Raw genomic sequence first — 12,177 nt, 5'->3', positions numbered from 1 at the left:
TAGAACTCTTATTTTAATGAATAAATCATTCAATGCATAATTAATTGATATAGGATACTGTAATGATGACAAGTGGAAAACTGGAAATCCTCTTGCATACAGAGGAACTCAGTGAATAAATATTGAAAAATGAAAAATCACGATTTGAAAATTGCGATTTTCTCCGTCCTCTGAAATCTGAATGGAGCTGTCTGCACCTCCATGTCTTCCAAAATGCCCATCATCCCTGTTTCTCAAATCTAGGGTTAGGTTTTTTCAGAGGACGCTGAACCCAACATCCCTACATTCCAAAGCTTCAATCTTTTCAGTGAATCACCGCAGTCTCACCCGAATGGACCCTCTCATAAACGTCTCTTGTGCTGCTTTGGTGAGAGACAACAACTCTCCAGCTACATCAGCTTTGCCAGTTGACTCAGGTCAACGCAAAACCTCAAGCTTTCTTCCTTTTACCTTTTTCTCTCCTCAAATGGTGGCTTTCCAATGAGTTTGAATGTCTTAATTCATCATTTTCAGGTGCTAGAACAGGTGAGGTGAAAAGGGTCACTAAGGAGACTAATGTCTCAGTCAAAATAAACCTGGATGGTTGTGGAGTTGCTGATAGTAGTACTGGAATTCCCTTCCTTGATCATATGCTAGATGTCAGTAATTTGAATTTATGTTTGCTTCTTTGGTAGAATGTTATTTGAAGTTTCAGTTACTGCTCTAGCACACTTCTTGTTAGCTCACAGCTTCAAGAACTGTTGATAAAGTTTTGTTCTAAATTTCATAATTGATTTTATCCAGATGCAAGTTGGCATCCTTCTAACTTGGAAATAAAAATCATGGCTGCTAAAAATGAGTCACATGAACTAAACATGGTTATGACTTGTGCTTTTTCAGCAACTTGCTTCACATGGGTTGTTCGACGTTCATGTCAAGGCTACAGGTGACACACATATTGATGATCATCACACAAATGAAGATGTTGCTCTTGCTATTGGAACGGTACTGCAAACACCAGCTACATGAACTGTGTTTTCATTTTTTTTGGTCTGTTCCTAGAAACTGTAACATGCTTCATTATATGATATTTGGCAACAGTATAGATGTTAGTTCTCAGTTTCTTACCTTATAATAGTTAGTTTATAATTATGCACTTTTAAAAAAAAAATGATAGTTGCATTTAACTATTATGTTTAATCTAAGTGTTGTCTATTACTCCATCTTCAGGCTTTGCTACAGGCTCTTGGTGATAGGAAGGGTATTAATCGGTTTGGTGACTTCTCTGCACCACTTGATGAAGCATTAATACACGTTTCACTGGTAATTCGCATACCAATTGCAGAAATGATCATTAGACATTAGTCAAAGTTTAAATTTAAATGGTGTGAATAGGATTTCATTATAGAACACATTGATGTTAATCCATGTATCGATCCCATATAGTGGGACAATGCTTAGTTGTTTCTTATTATTAGGGGAGAAGGTGTGATTTTTTCCTTGCTTAGGCATATGATAATTGGAGTAGGTTTGGTATTACATTTGCAAATTCAATGATCCGATATTATTATGCTGATTAATGTACATAAAAATAATTTGGGACTATTGAAGTTCAGTTAGTTTTTGTATTGAGGCTCATGCATTCTCAAGCAATAAATGCATACAAGGCTACTGAATTGTAATTAGAAATTTCAAGTGTGAATTATGTTCCCATTTGTTGTAAGCTTATTTTTCTCAAAAAATTTTGCTTGTTCTTAATACTTACATCCTTCTTCCTAACCTTGTCCAGGATTTATCTGGCCGGCCACATTTAAGTTATAATTTGGATATCCCTACCCAGAGGGTTGGGACATATGATGCTCAGGTAGTGCACTTTCATTTGATTATTTCATCAGAGCTTAGAATTTTATTGAATAAGCTTTAGACTGCTGAGCCCCTAATTTTTCCAGCATAGATCTATTTTAATGTGACACTCTTATTGTATTTGCTGTTGGCCATACTTTTCCCTTTATTTCTATTCTTTATTGATGAGTACTCTTGGTATCCTGTATGTAGTTGGTGGAGCATTTCTTCCAGTCCTTGGTGAATACTTCTGGCATGACACTTCACATTCGGCAGGTATTGAGACCTCGGCTCTTGGTCATTTTAATCAGCTATAGAAATTGCATTTGGAAGTATAGTTCTGCATATTGTCACAGAAGTATAATTATTATAGATGTTGTACTAGGCGGCTAGGCCTCTCAATTAGTCCTTAGCTACATGGGTTAGAAAATATAGGTTCTTTTTGCCTCATGGCTCTTTCTATAATCTTCGTTTGTTGAGTACATTTTCAAACTTCAAATTTCTCTGGTTTTATTCTTTTTCTAGTTGGTGTTCTTTTATTACAAGTCTAACAACCTGTTAACAGAATACATATGTATTCCTCTGTGAACAGCTTGCTGGAAAAAACTCCCATCATATTATTGAGGCAACCTTCAAAGCTTTTGCTAGGGCTCTTCGACAAGCAACAGAGTACGATCCACGTCGCCGTGGAACAATACCAAGGTCTGATATCTTTGAACCTAATTTTATTCTATGAATATCTTATTTATCCACTATATAACTCTGCTGGAATTTAGAAATTGTTCACATTTTTTTGCCTCGTCCTTTCATAAAATGATCATACTCCTCTAAAGCGAGAAAGTTGGTAAAGTATTAAGGGTCTAATTAAAAATATGTTCTCAGTTCTCTGATCAATCGTACAGTTTATGTTTTATATCTAAATGAGATTATATCAAATTTACTTGTTAAATATTTCATTATGCCTCCTTTTTATATATGCAGTTCAAAAGGAGTTTTGTCAAGAAGTTAATTGGATTGAGCTCCTACTATCTACATAAGCGGACTTCCATAGTTCTTCACACACTTTCATCCAAAATGAAGGTGCTTAGAATAGATGTCAGAGATGATAAGCACCAGTGCTGTGTGCCTGTATTTGTCATAAAAGTTACTGGCCTCTGTAAACCATATTGTAGCACCCATTTACTCTTGGAGATAGAAATAAAATTCTTCTTGTATTGCTTTTCTTAACTAGTGCTTGCAGCATACTCCTTTGTCTGTCATTCTGTATCCATTGAAAAACCTTTTGATTTGAATCTAAGAAATCAAGCATGTCGTGCTAAAGACAAGGTCTAGGTATAAGGAAACAAAAAGGGACATGAAATTGATTCTATTTTTTCCCCTACCTTAGTAACTGTAAATGTTAATCTTAACAAAGAACAATAACAATCATCAGATATCTAAATAACACCTCTCATAAAGGTATAAAATTAAAGTGACAATTTACATGCAGATTGCAGTTATCTTATATGAAATTGATAATTAGATAATTTTTTTTATGTTTGACTATATTATCATCTAGTGATTCTCAAAGTAAATACTATATATCATAAGATGCTGTGCCTCGAAACGGTGTGATTTGTTGAACAATGGTCTACAAAAATTCCTCAGCAATGTTTAGGTAGTCCAATATCTCAGACTTAACCTCCTCCGGCAATGGTGCAGATGGCCCTGCCTTTGAGTAAAAATTCGCCAAAGATCTAATTGCCTTCTCCAGCATAACGTATGATTCCTGCAAGCAATCAACCCAAAACATGATGATATATTTGATAACAAGCAGTAATAGAATAACTTGTTTTTTGTGTAATAATTTGGGATGCATAATCTTATTAACGAAGGATCTACTTTTATACAAGACATGTAATAAAATGTACTTAGAGTTGAAAGAAAGTATATACTTCTTGAACAACAGTCTGCTTCCCCCTCCAACTCCCCAAATACTCTCTAATTGACTCTTTTGCTGAGTCTGCAGTTCTTCTAAATTTGGCAATGTCATCAGGTGGTTCATTCAAAGATTCACGCAGTGTTTTCACAACCTCTCTTGCTGACTTTAAGTAAGCCTTTGGCAACACCTTCCCTTTCTTTGTTTTCTCATTAGGATCAAATAATGATGTGATGTCCCCAACAATCCCTTTGTTATCATCATCCTCTTTGTCAGATGATTTCTCTTCTGCCCACCCCATTGATGGAGATAAACCATAACAACACGCCGTGGGAACCAATGAAGCGCCAGCACCGACTATAAGCTGCCTGCGACTCGACAAAGGTTCTGAAGGAGGCAGTGCAATATTAGACCTGGATTGCACTTTATCTGTTATATTGTAGAAGCTGTCAATAAATGAATGACCTATTGCTAAGTGCAATTATGTTGTTGAATTTTTAGCACACACATACCCTCAAAATCAAATGTTTTGATTCCTTGAGCTGGTTTGAAACTTGTAATGGAACACATGGTTGCTGCAAGGATAATTGCCATCCTCCTTTGTAAATAAATCTCAGAAATGTTAAGCTACATCCACCGAATACACAAGGCTGCAATGGTATCTTACAATCTTGCTAGCGAAGCATAGCATTTCACCTTGGTTGAGTCATGACAATGAAATTCATAAGTTTCATCTACTTTGTACTACACTAAATGATTGATAATCATGTATTTTAAGACATTAAGTAGAACTTATAATGCTGAAAAAATGAAAACATTAGAGAGGAACTGAAAACAGAAGCCCATCTGAATTGACAGCAAAAAATTGAAAGGGAGAATGGAACACGAGATGTTGACGTAAAAAGAATGAAGCCTACAACTTTGGATTTGGAAGAAACGAGAATGTCTTACCCAAAATCTCTCTGCCTCAACTTCATTGGTTTGCACTTTGCACTAACCATAACAGATGGCTTATCCAAAGCGACAAGGTCAAAATGGTCATTACATCATATGTTTCCAATTTTACATAACGTACCCAAACCTTTTCTTAATAACAAATTTTACCTTTTTACTTTTCGGTTTTCACCACTCACCATTGTTTCCTTCTTCCTTTAAATACAGAGACTCAGAAAAGTTGATGCAAGAATCCTGACTTTAACGGCAAATACTTGGCTTGCATCTGCTCTTGGCAACAAAGACTAGTGTCGATAGCGACAGCCGGATAGGGATGGCCGGCGGTAACCACCCCAAGCCTCCGCCCTCCTCCTCCTCCCACCGCAAATCCCGTTGGGAATCCAACGCCAACAATGTTAAATCTCCGGCGGATCCCCAACCGAATAACGATCCCAAGAATCCCAAACCCTCCCCTAAAACCAAACCAAGCAACCCTAACCCTAACCATAATCATAATCCTAGCCCTAACAAACGCCCTTCCTCTGATCACCCACTCCTAATCCCTTTCCCGGAGCCTCCCGCCCTCCCTCCGCCCCCTCCCCCGGCCTACGGATTCCACATGCTGGAGCGCCGTACCATCGTCCTTGCCGACGGCAGCGTCCGATCCTACTTCGCCCTCCCACCCGATTACCACCACCTCCCTCCAGCTCGGCCCCCCATTGACCTCCCTTCCGCCGGCGGAGCTCCATTTGATAACCGGTTCCCTAGCCCCTCCTCTCGATTCGACCGCCCTAGGCACCCTGATTACCGGAACCTGCCCCCAGAAGCTTCCGGGAAGAGGAAGTTTGGTGACGAGGATGGTGGCGGCGGACGGGACGAGCTCGCCAGGCAAAGGGAGCAGCTCTTGCGGAACGCGAATCTCAATAATGGGTTTTCTGCTGCTGGTCCCAGTGAATTGAGGCCTAATAAGCAGATAAGGGTTGATGGGGTTGTTGCTGGTGGTGGTGGTTTGGGTGTGAAGCACCACCAGCAGGTTGGTCAGGAAAATTTGAAGAAGGCGTTTCTTCATTTCGTTAGATTGATTAACGAGAACCCCAGCCAGAAGAAGTCTTACTTGGAAGATGGAAAGCAAGGGCGAATTCAGTGCATTGCTTGTGGCAGGTTTCGTAGAAATGATTTAGCTGAGATTTTGCTTGTTACTTATATACTTTTATGCTTGCAATTTGTTTATAGCATTAAAAGCAAATTAAGATAGCATCAAGGCCAAAGACTGATGCTAGGATGCAAAAAGTATGTTAAAGGTCTTTTTCTTTTATGTCTTTTTTTTTTCAATAATTTTTTTAGCATGCTTAGCAAGTTAGAAAATTGATCAGCATATGGGTTGTTTTGGTAGATTATATTACCAAGGCTCCAGTGGTATGCCTTGCCTGAAGTAGAAAGGCATGCCTTTAAGCTAGCAAGAGATTCTGACCCCTTCTGATGCCTCACCTCTATGTCTTAAGCCAACTTTGACTACCCTTTTAGCTTAGGCATAGGAGAAAACAAAGGAAGTATTGATTTTTTGGGATGTCATTAGTTCTAAGTTCTAACTTCTTAAGAAATGAATCACCTTTAGTTGTAGAAAAAGCAGCTTTGCTTGCTCTGTAACGTTTTTCAGCTTAGTCCGCTTAGCTATGTAGTGGGATTTAATTGCCTTTCTTCAGGTTAACAGCATTTCAGTTTTGTTTAATCTTTATAGGGAGTTATTTCCATAAGTAAGCAGTAGCATCCATGTTGAACTAGAGCTTATATTTTTCTGCTGTTGCTATAGCCTCTGCATTAAAAATATTGGGTTTTGTCAGGCAAGCAGTGTTTGCAAACCTTACTTAGTTCATATGTAGTTAGTTGATGATTCTGTAGGATTAATGGATCGAAGAACTCGATTCTTTCAAGAGATATACTATTAATGTTATGGTTGCTGTCTGTCTGTAGTTTATATGCCACACTGATGATTTTTATGTAATTTAATGCTTTTGGTGACTGGCTATCTTTTGCTAGAGTCGTCATTCATTGGAGCTCTTTTGTGTTCTGCCATGGCTAGAGTTTTTATGTTTTCTAACCTGGCCTTGCAAAACTTTTTGAGGAGTTGTTTTGCATTGGATCTCTTATTCAATGCCTCTTAGCAATGGTTGCAGCCCTTTATGGCTTCTAATATAGCAATGCTGCTATGTTCACCTTTTCTTTTTTCTTCTAATGTTGTACTTTTTCCTTGATTTATGAATTTGCTGACCCTGCCATCAATTTCTAACCTATAGAAGTAGTGTAGCCTTCCTTGTTCAATGTAGTTGGGTGTCGTTATGATATGAGAACTGTTGTGTTGGTTACCAGCTCTTGTGACTATGTCTGCTCTACCCCCCCCCCCCCCGGCGCGCGCGCGCGGAAAAAAAAAAAAGGGATCACGGATATCTCAGATGAGAGTTATGGAGTTGCTCACCTTTTATTTGTTTCAAAACCGATAATTGATCTGCATATTTGAAGTCCCTTTTAGACTTTCTGTTCCGTGTGAAGCTTACCTCCTTCCTGTTAATGGGCTTAAGCACATTACTTCTCTATTGTTGTGTTTTGTGAATACCTCTGAATTGTGGATAATTTGTTACAGATTAGAAACCTCATTCGATATCCTTAAAGTGAGAGCTTCATTAGAGTATGAATATCTGTATAATCATCTACAATAAAATACTTATTATTTTTGTATACATACTATGCCTTTGCAACTCATGATTTGGGAAGGACAATGGATGCCATAAAATGTTTTCAATTTTAAGGTCATCTGTATTTTGGGCTATATATCCTTGACAAACGAAACTTAGGTACCTATAATAGTTCATTACTTGACCATGTTATGATACCGAATTGCGGAGATTTCAACACAATTGTTTTGGTTCCATGATGCCCTAATGTAACTTAGGACGTAGATTCTCTGTTTGCCTTAGCACAACTAGATCTTTGTTAGCTGTAAATTTTAGGTGTTCAATGGTTCTGTATTAGTTTTCCTTTTGTAAGTTACAGGTTATGGTATGAAACCTGAAATATATTCTTCAATGCCCTTGATATGCCAACTTTCAGGTCAGCTAAAGATTTTCCAGATACTCATGCTCTCATTATGCACACTTACAACTCAGATACTGCTGATTTGCGTGTTGATCATTTGGGGTTACACAAAGCTCTGTGTGTCTTAATGGGTTGGAACTACTCAAAGCCTCCTGATAACTCAAAAGCATATCAGTTTCTTTCTGCTGATGAAGCAGCAGCAAATCAGGATGATCTGATCATGTGGCCGCCACTGGTGATTATTCATAACACAAATACTGGAAAAAATAAAGAAGGTCGTATGGAGGGTTTGGGAAACAAAACAATGGACAATATAATTAGAGGTAGATTGTTCCCCTCCATTCTTTTTTTATCTTCTCTTATAATTACTCTCTTAAAAAGCCTGAGTAGTTCAGATAAATCTGCCTTGCATGCATGCATGCTCACTTATAGCAGTTTCTGCTAGAAATCCTCCGTGATCTTCCCCAATATGTCTTGGTTAGCCAGATCTTTATTAAAAGACTCTTATGGCATTATCTCATTATAGACTAATGAGATAAGAGATCAGTTTGATTTGGTAGTTGCTTTAAGTTGAAATTAGACCAACTTTGAGAAAGTTACATCTAGCTTTGAAATTAGACCACTTAAACCATCTTTGACACAATAGAGAGTAGAGTTACATCTAGCTTTTGAAATGGTTGCCAATCAGCGTCTTCAGAGGGCTAAGATTTACTTTTTGTTTATCTATGCCCCCTTGTTGCTTGGACTATATTCTTAAACTGTCTTATTTGTTTGTTTGTTGCATTATGTAGCTGGTAAGCCAATATTGGCTTTGTATATCCGTCCATTTCAATATTTGATAGGAAGTCCGGTGTAGCTGGAATTCTGTGCATATAACCTTCTTTCCCATCTAGTGGTATAAAGCCTGGTGGTGATTGTTACGACTCTGGTGTAATTACTTGTTATGGTTGCTTTATAACTTGACTAGTATAGTTGTTTTAATATTTTCTGCTTTTCACTTTATATTTTTTGTTTTGTTCATGCGTGCAACTTCCAGATTATGAGGAATTGTGAGTCCAAAATAGTTTCTGTTCTTTTAAGAGTTCTTGGAGTTATTTCTCCAAGCTTATTTCTTTCATTTGATTACTATTTTTTCACTTTGGATGGAGTTGACCTGTATTATACGTTTTGCGTTCTTGCTCTGGTTTTGTTGTTGAGGTAACCAATTTGTTCTTATGCAAGGATGGATCATTTTGTTTGACCTTTCATTAATACTCTTTTATGTCCCATTTATTCTTATGAAAGGCTGGTTCATTTTGTTTGACCTTTCATCAATTCTCTTTCATTGTGCTACTCATCTGCATTCACGGTTACAAGTCAAGGGACTGATTTAGGTTTAGAATACAATAATGTAAATCAGCTTTTTTGAAGCTGTTTATATTGTCCAATTTTCGTTTATTACTTCTTTGAACTACTCTGTAAGAGTTGATCTTGATTTTGCAAGTTTCAATGTCTTCTTGACATGCTTTCCTTTAATTATATGCTCTTACAGTCTCAATGACTGAAGCATAATTTACACAAACACTAACTTGTGACCTCTAGCAGTATTTGTGTACTGGCTTTTACAATTTTGAAGTTTCATTCTACTTTACCCCTTATTTACTTTGATAAGTATTTGGAAAATTTGACATATATGATGATTTGTTCATACATTTCACTTTTAGTAGAGTAGATGGATTGTAGTCATTAGAATCATTTTAGTACATTAGGTAATAGCTCAATTTCTCTATAATTAATCAAAATACTAACTTTATGGGGGTTGTAGTCAGAAATGTTGATTTTGCACTGATAGGATGAATGCATCTCAATAGAATGATAGTCCTTTTATTGGGCACTTTGACAGTAGTCCTTGCACTGTTAGAAATTTAGGATTAAGCTCCTCAATAAGATCAATCTTGAAATGAGAGATGTAGAAGCAATACGACTATGCCAGTCCTCCAGATGGTGCTTAGCTGGATTTGATTTGCTCATTTGATGATTAAGAATTGTACAATTGTGCAAGCCTTTTTGTAAAATGTTTATATAAATTTCCAGAATAGCAGTGTCCACTTGTGTCATCTGCAATTTGCTGCCCTTGAATTTTAAGCAGATGACTTCTGGCATCAGTGGCATGTGGCCGAATCTGATGTAAAATTTGTAGACAGTGTGGCTTTTACAATAGATATGGATGGTGGAAAGAAAATGGAGTGATATATAATAATTGAAGGAACTACCTGATCCCTTATTTGGATTATAGATGATCGTCAATAAATTAAAAGTGGACAGACATTTTGATGACGTTGATATTACATCCAACCAAGTTGGTGAACATTGGCGATAATGTGGTAGTATTTAATACATTATTCCAGTTGATTCATAGCATTGAGGCTATATATTTTGTGAATTTTATATCTATTCAATATCATACTCTTGCCTTGATTTTAATTAATGGCAAGAAGGAAGTGATCTGAATTATAGGCTTTCTGACCTGTTTTTTTTTTTTTAATTCTTGTGATTGTCGTGAATCCTAATAATGCAAGTAGAGCAGGTATTGTTTTGCTCATTCTTGCATTCTGCCTGACCTGACTGTATTAAATTAATTTTCTCCTCTTTGATGAGTGAAATGGGAATTTTGTCTTTTGCATATTTGTTTTCTCCCTCTTGGGGGATTGTTGATTTCTTATTTAGTTATTCCCTTTATTAAATCCCCTAATCATGGGATCTGGGATCTGTTAAACCCTCTACATACCAGTAGCTTTTGATTTCAGCTGATTTTAGTGACTCTGACCTAATTTTATCGTAGTGCTTACCTGGTATTATTTAGATGTTTTGAGTAGCATGCGAGCTATAATTGGTTTATACCTGTTTACAGTCCTATGTTTTAGTCATGTTATATATCTTGATATTTGTCCTAATGGGGACACTGGTGGATGGAAATTTGTTGAAGGTAGAAAAAAATCTGCATTTTCCTTGTAAGTTGTAGTACATTCTCTTTATCATCTAGTCATAGCATGATTTAGTATCTCCCACAGTTTTCCTCCTTTACTCCTTTTGCTTCCCTCGTTTATTCCTTCCACCAGCGTCTCTCCGATAGTTTTCCTTAATAAACAGACCATTATGTTGGGCTAAAGTCTACTCAATGATGCAAGTTGCTTGGAATAGCAACATTTTTTGGCCATTGCTGTTGTCATTCTTTCAACTTTCGGTTTGATGTAACCGCCAATAACTTAGGAAAAGCTAGCTGAATCATTGGGTTGTGGGAATCATCAGTCAAATATTTGATAGTGAACTTTTGAAAATATATATCTTCCATCTGATATTCATGCATAATTTTCCAGAGCTTGGATGTGTGAGTGGCAAATCAAAGTCATTATACGGAAGAGATGGTCATTTGGGCATAACACTGGTTAAATTTACTGGGGATCAATCAGGCCTTAAGGGGGCCACGCAGCTTGCAGAACACTTTGAGAAGGAAAAGCATGGGCGCAAAGATTGGGCCCGTGTACAGCCTGTCATAACATTTGGGAAGGAGGATGAGAACAATCCAAACCTTGTAAAGGTGGATGAGAAAAAAGGAGATAAAAGGAGGGTGTTGTATGGCTATCTAGGAACTGCTTTTGATCTTGACAAAGTTGATTTTGACACAAGGAAGAAGGCAGTCATAGAGAGCAGGAGAGAATACAAACAATCCGTGTAGTTTCTATGAATTATACATGGAATAGCAGTGCACTTGAATGAAAGAATTGTGGCTTCTTCTGGAAAAAGTCTTTCCAGTTGAATGATAATTAGTCCTGATTCTTGAAGATGATAAAAGCTGAATGTTATGTTATGTTGTATTGATCGTTTTTCAAGGCTTCAAGGCTGCAATAGGATGCCAAGTTGCCATCATTTTTTATTTAGTTCCCGGTGGTATATTCTTAATACTATTGAAGCATTAGGATTTAGGAAGATGTGTTTGCCTTTTCACCATTTGACACCGTGGAATGCACTCAAATTTAAGTCAAATGTTCGGAATTTTTAGACTTAGTATTGTCCTATCTTTTCCCCATGTTGGACGGGAACTGTTTGCTTTCGTTTGTTACCCTTTTTGGTCATAATGTCATGGAAATTATTAGCTATGATTTCCCAGCCAATTTCTAGTTGATTTGCTTGCATGAATCCCTCTAATCACCTTAACCCTAGTTGATTTATAATTTAATTTTAATTTTTCCTTCAAATTCTTGGACGTGGCATTGGGAGTATACACTGGCGATGATGATGATGATGATGATGATGATAAATGATACTTGTAGTCTAGTTTTGCATTCTAAGCTTTCCCTAGATGAATCCAATGTATAAAAGGATTTTTCTTTCTTTTTTTTTTTTTTTGGATTCTGTGGCTGTTATTAGAGTCGCCT

At 37.1% G+C, this 12,177-nt stretch overlaps 3 protein-coding genes across 7 annotated transcripts; 2 read left to right on the top strand and 1 right to left on the bottom strand.

The window, feature by feature from the left end:
- Positions 1-15: 15 nt before the first annotated feature.
- Positions 16-3,048, top strand: LOC112711789 (imidazoleglycerol-phosphate dehydratase, chloroplastic). Of its 2 annotated transcripts, none has more exons than XM_025764504.3 (8): positions 16-416; positions 514-638; positions 880-984; positions 1,210-1,302; positions 1,769-1,843; positions 2,035-2,097; positions 2,414-2,523; positions 2,803-3,048. In XM_025764504.3, the coding sequence occupies exons 1-8, from the start codon at positions 182-184 to the stop codon at positions 2,828-2,830; spliced, it is 834 nt and encodes a 277-aa protein (XP_025620289.1). In that variant the 5' UTR covers positions 16-181; the 3' UTR covers positions 2,831-3,048. The 2 variants fall into 2 exon arrangements, with proteins under 2 accessions (XP_025620289.1, XP_025620288.1); XM_025764503.3 differs by having other exon boundaries at positions 26-416; positions 2,387-2,523.
- A 206-nt stretch (positions 3,049-3,254) lies between these two features.
- On the bottom strand, positions 3,255-4,808 carry LOC112711790 (photosystem II D1 precursor processing protein PSB27-H2, chloroplastic). 4 transcript variants are annotated; one of them, XM_025764505.3, is made up of 4 exons: positions 4,691-4,808; positions 4,252-4,435; positions 3,756-4,168; positions 3,255-3,589 (listed from the first exon to the last, which is right to left on the bottom strand). In XM_025764505.3, the coding sequence occupies exons 2-4, from the start codon at positions 4,331-4,333 to the stop codon at positions 3,452-3,454; spliced, it is 633 nt and encodes a 210-aa protein (XP_025620290.1). In that variant the 5' UTR covers positions 4,334-4,435; positions 4,691-4,808; the 3' UTR covers positions 3,255-3,451. The 4 variants fall into 4 exon arrangements, with proteins under 4 accessions (XP_025620290.1, XP_025620291.1, XP_025620292.1 ...); XM_025764506.3 differs by having other exon boundaries at positions 3,756-4,126; XM_025764507.3 differs by having other exon boundaries at positions 3,756-4,152; positions 4,691-4,796.
- On the top strand, positions 4,739-11,898 carry LOC112711787 (uncharacterized). Its single transcript, XM_025764502.3, has 3 exons — positions 4,739-5,833; positions 7,778-8,085; positions 11,119-11,898. The coding sequence occupies exons 1-3, from the start codon at positions 5,007-5,009 to the stop codon at positions 11,475-11,477; spliced, it is 1,494 nt and encodes a 497-aa protein (XP_025620287.1). The 5' UTR covers positions 4,739-5,006; the 3' UTR covers positions 11,478-11,898.
- The last annotated feature ends 279 nt before the right edge of the window (positions 11,899-12,177 follow it).

The sequence above is a fragment of the Arachis hypogaea genome, chromosome 9 (assembly GCF_003086295.3).
Source record: "Arachis hypogaea cultivar Tifrunner chromosome 9, arahy.Tifrunner.gnm2.J5K5, whole genome shotgun sequence".
NCBI classification, from domain to species: Eukaryota; Viridiplantae; Streptophyta; class Magnoliopsida; order Fabales; family Fabaceae; genus Arachis; species Arachis hypogaea.
Note: the sequence above shows the minus strand (reverse complement) of the source record. Positions and strands in the feature narration are given on the sequence as shown.